Source organism: Agelaius tricolor, unplaced genomic scaffold, assembly GCF_023055355.1.
Source record: "Agelaius tricolor isolate 1412-34295 unplaced genomic scaffold, bAgeTri1.0.p SCAF_55, whole genome shotgun sequence".
Classification (NCBI taxonomy): Eukaryota; Metazoa; Chordata; class Aves; order Passeriformes; family Icteridae; genus Agelaius; species Agelaius tricolor.
The window spans coordinates 1,871,229-1,875,895 of record NW_027269315.1 but is presented as its reverse complement, the minus strand read 5'-3'; the positions used below and the strand labels follow the sequence as shown (position 1 = coordinate 1,875,895).

At 64.1% G+C, this 4,667-nt stretch overlaps 1 protein-coding gene across 1 annotated transcript; it reads left to right on the top strand.

Annotated features, from left to right (window-relative positions):
* The first annotated feature begins 2,803 nt into the window (after positions 1-2,803).
* LOC139604732 (inhibin beta E chain-like) lies at positions 2,804-4,309 on the top strand. The gene is made up of 2 exons (XM_071455951.1): positions 2,804-3,128; positions 3,570-4,309. The coding sequence occupies exons 1-2, from the start codon at positions 2,804-2,806 to the stop codon at positions 4,307-4,309; spliced, it is 1,065 nt and encodes a 354-aa protein (XP_071312052.1).
* Positions 4,310-4,667: the final 358 nt, after the last annotated feature.

The window sequence follows — 4,667 nt, the reverse complement described above, 5'->3', positions numbered from 1 at the left end:
GGGATGGGATGGGATGGGATGGGATGGGGTGGGATCCATGGGATGGGATGGGGTGGGATCCATGGGATGGGGTGGGATGGGATCCATGGGATGGGGTGAGATGGGATCCATGGGACGGGGTGGGATCCATGGGATGGGATGGGATGGGGTGGGATCCATGGGATGGGATCCATGGGATGGGATGGGATGGGATCCATGGGATGGGGTGGGATGGGATCCATGGGATGGGATGGGATGGGATGGGATGGGATCCATGAGATGGGATCCATGGGATGGGATGGGATGGGATGGGATGGGATGGGATGGGATGGGATGGGATGGGATGGGATGGGATGCTCTTATCGAGCTGGAGGTGCTTGGGGGTTCATGGGGTGCTGCCCCATGCACAGGGATCTGCGCAGGATCTTTGGGGAGACCCCGCTCACAGCCTGGAATGGAGGGTGGGTGTTCTGGAGAGTTCTCATCCATTTTTTTTTCCACATTTTGTCTCCTGTTTCTGCTGTGTCTCCTGGTTCCTGTGTGTTCCACAGCCCCAGCCCTGGCTCTGGGAGCTGGCAGGGATGGGAGAACACAGCACAGTTGGGGATGGGATGTTCTTGCTGAGCTGGAGGTGCTCTGGGGGTTCATGGGGTGCTGTCCCATGCAGAGGGATCCAGGCAGGGTCAATCCCTTTGGGGAGACCCTGCTCAGAGCCTGGAATGGAGGGTGGGTGTTCCATCCCCTGTCACTGGGCAGCCACCACCCCTGCTCCTGCCACTCCAGCTGCTTTCAGAGTCTCTCTCCATGTGGCAGCACCTTCACCTGTGAGCCCGAGTGCCCTGGAGGTGCCACCTGCCCCATCCCTCCCTGCCCTGCAGCCAGGGCTCCCAGGCCCTGTGGGATCTGTGCTCCAGGCCACCCTGTGGCCCCTGGCTCCTCTCTGTTGACATTCCTGGGCTATTCTGGGAGCTGCCAGCCAGCTGAGCCCTTTGCCCCTTGCTCTGCGGTTGCATCACCTCCTGTGGGTGCTTTTTCCCAGACTCTGTTTACATGGCACCTCTGGCTTGCCCAGGCCCAGGGGCTCTGTGTGGTCAAGACCTTGGAGCTGGTGCAGTGGGCACAGGACATGCTGGAGCCCTGGCCTGGCAGGGCTTCAAGTTCCCTGGCTTCTCTGCCAAGCCCCCGACACCCTGGTGGCATCTTGCATCACCTTGGCCAGGTTTTCTGCCAGCCCCTGCCCTGCCTCAGCCCGAACATCCCGCTCCAAAGAGTCTGAGGAACATCTGAGCTTGGTGTGAGGAACATCTGAGCTTGGTGTGAGGAACATCTGAGCTTGGTGTGAGGAACATCCTCAGCTTGGTGTGAGGAACATCCTCAGCTTGGTGTGAGGAACACCCTCAGCTTGGTGTGAGAAACACCTTCAGCTCAGTGTGAGGAACATCCTCAGCTCGGTGTGAGGAACATCCTCAGCTCGGTGTGAGGAACATCCTCAGCTTGGTGTGAGGAACATCCTCAGCTCGGTGTGAGGAACACCTGAGCTTGGTGTGAGAAACACCTTCAGCTCGGTGTGAGGAACATCTGAGCTTGGTGTGAGGAACATCCTCAGCTTGGTGTGAGGAACACCCTCAGCTTGGTGTGAGGAACACCCTCAGCTTGGTGTGAGGAACACCCTCAGCTTGGTGTGAGGAACATCCTCAGCTTGGTGTGAGGAACATCTGAGCTCGGTGTGAGGAGCATCCTCAGCTCGGTGTGAGGAACATCCTCAGCTTGGTGTGAGGAACATCCTCAGCTTGGTGTGAGGAACATCCTCAGCTTGGTGTGAGGAACATCCTCAGCTCGGTGTGAGGAACACCTGAGCTTGGTGTGAGAAACACCTTCAGCTTGGTGTGAGGAACACCTTCAGCTTGGTGTGAGGAACACCTTCAGCTTGGTGTGACTCTGGCTGCCACCTCCTGAGCCCTCAGGACACACAAATCCCATTTTTTATTTTGGGAGGAGGAGGAGGGAACACCGTGCACACATTCACTGACCCTTCCCAGCTCTGCCCCGGGCTGGGGATGGACCAGGTGGTCCAAGGGTGGGCTCAGACCCCCAAAACGTGCTGGGAGTGACAAAAGCCCAGAGATGTGACAGTGCCCTGATCCCTGCTGGGTCCTATAACGGGATTGGCACCGCCAGGGTGGCTCGAGGGTGCTCGGGGGGCAGTGCCCAGGCTGGGGCAGCTCTGTGGCATCCAGGGATGGGCAGCCGAGCTGGGATCCCTCCGGCTACCTCTGCTGGCCAGGATTTTCCCCAGCCCTCCCTCCCTGAAGGTTCTGGAGGATCTGGCCGCGGTTTCTCTCCCCCGCAGGCAGAGCCCCTCGCCCACAGCTCTGCCCACCCCGCTGTTTGCCCACCCCCGTGGGAACTTCCCCGTGTCCCGACCCCACCCGTGTCCAACCCACCGGTGCTGGGCGCCCCGTGGGACTCCTCCCGCCATTCCCCGCCGGTTGGCGAGGCCCGGGAACGGGCGGGGAGGCGGGGGTGGGGTGCTAATCCCGGTAATCCCCGACTTCGGGACGGGACGGGCAGGTGCGGCGGCCAATGGCGGGGGGCGGGGGGGCGGCGGCACCGCCCCCGGCCGCAGGTGCCCAAAGCAGGCCCCGCCGCACGGCTCCCGGTGCCGGTACCGCTGCCGGTGCCGCTCCCGTCCCGTGCGCGCTGCTCCCGCTGCCCCTCCCGTCCCCTCCATCCCAGACGGGCGTCGCTCCCTCGGGTGCCGGTGACGGTCCCGCCCCGTCGGTGCCGCTGCCGCTGCTCGTCCCGTGCCGTCCGGTGGGCGCGGATGGCTCCGCCGGGCCCGTGGCTGCTGCTGGCCGCGGTTCTGTGCGCGGCCGTGGCGGCGGCGGCGGCCGAGCCCCGGTGCCCGTCGTGCCCGGCGGGCCCGGAGCGGTGGCTGCTGGAGGAGGTGGCCAAGAAGCAGCTGCTGGAGAAGCTGCGGCTCCGCGATCGCCCGCGCCTCGCCCACGCCGTGCCCCGCGCCGCCGTGACCCGCGCCCTGCGGCGGCTGCAGGCGGGAGGCGCCCGCCGGAGCCCCGCTGGTACCGGCCGTGAGGAGGAGGAGGAGGAGGAGGAGCAGAGCTACGAGATCATCAGTTTCGCGGAGACAGGTGGGTGGCGGCCCCCCAGAGCCCGGTGAGCCCCGGGGTGTGGGGTTCATGTCCTGGTGAGCCCCGGGGAACCGGAGCCCCGCGGGCTGTGCGTGACTCGGGACTCCCCGCACCCTCCGCGCACCGGTGACATCCCGGCAGGGACAGAGGGGGAGGTGGTTCCTCTCCTGCTCCCGCTTGTCGGGACATTTGTTTTGTCCCCTAAAAACGTGAGGGTCCCCAAGGTGCCTGGGACTCTTGAGTTGGGAGCTGCAGGAATAATTTTGGGGGGGCTGGAAGCGCTTTCCAGCCTCACCCCGTGAGGAGAAGGGCGGGTGAGAGCAGGGTCCCCCTCTGCGCCCCTTCTGTCTGTCCTCCGCAGAAAAAGCTGGAAGTTTGGACTCTCTGGATGGCCGGGGAGCATCCCTCAGCGCTCACCTCCTCATCCCTTTCTCCCCCCAGATCTCACATCTCCCTCCAGTTTGGGGCTGCAATTCCAGTTCAGCCAAGCGCAGGACCAGGACCTCCGCATCCTGCAGGCTCAGCTCTGGCTCTACCTGCGAGTTCCCCGCTCCGGCCTCACCCTGAGGATCTTCCTGGCCTCCAAAACCGAGGCTGGGGCTGGGGGAAACCGCACTCTACTGGGGGAGAGGCGGCTGAGCACGGCGGGCAGCGGCTGGAGCTCCGTCCCCCTCCTGCCGGGGCTCCGGGGCTTCTTCTCCGGCCACAGCCGGACCCTGCGGCTGGAACTGGACGGCAGCGATGTCACGGCCCAGCTCAACGCCAGCCGGTCCCACCAGCCCTTCCTGGTGGCCAAAGTGAAGGTGAGGGAGCCCGGACACCGCGTGGCCAAGCGCAGCCTCCGCTGCAGCCAGAATTCCGATCTCTGCTGCCGCAGGGATTTCTACGTGGATTTCCGCGACATCGGCTGGAACGATTGGATCATCAAGCCCGAGGGCTACCAGATCAATTACTGCGTGGGCCAGTGCCCTCTGCACGTGGCTGGCAGCCCTGGCATGGCCTCTTCCTTCCACACAGCCGTCTTCAACCTGGTCAAAGCCAACAATGTCCAAGCCTCGGGCCATTCCTGCTGCGTGCCCACGCGGCGCCGCCCGCTCTCCGTGCTCTACTTCGATCGCAACAGCAACATCGTCAAGACTGACATTCCCGACATGATCGTGGATGCTTGTGGCTGTAGTTAGGGCTGGGGGAGATGCGGTGGGACCCCCCCCTTTCTCCAGGATTGTCCTGCTGCTGGAGGGGGAGGCAGCCGGAGAGCTCCACGAGCCCTCGGTGCATCCCTTTGGAGAGGTTGGGAGGGCGAGGGTCTCGCCAGGGGGAGCAGAGGGGGCTTTGGGGACACATGGGACAGAGCCAAGGCCACATCAGAGTGCCCAAAGCTGGGCTGGGGGCGTTGATGACTCCGGACATCCCTGCTGCGCTGTCCCCGAGCTGATCCCACATTCCTGGTGCTCACATTCCCCACCTGGTTCACGTTCAGTGTCCCGTGAGGGGTTGGGACGTGGCTGCCTTGGGGGCAGAGCTGAGGCGCAGAAACGG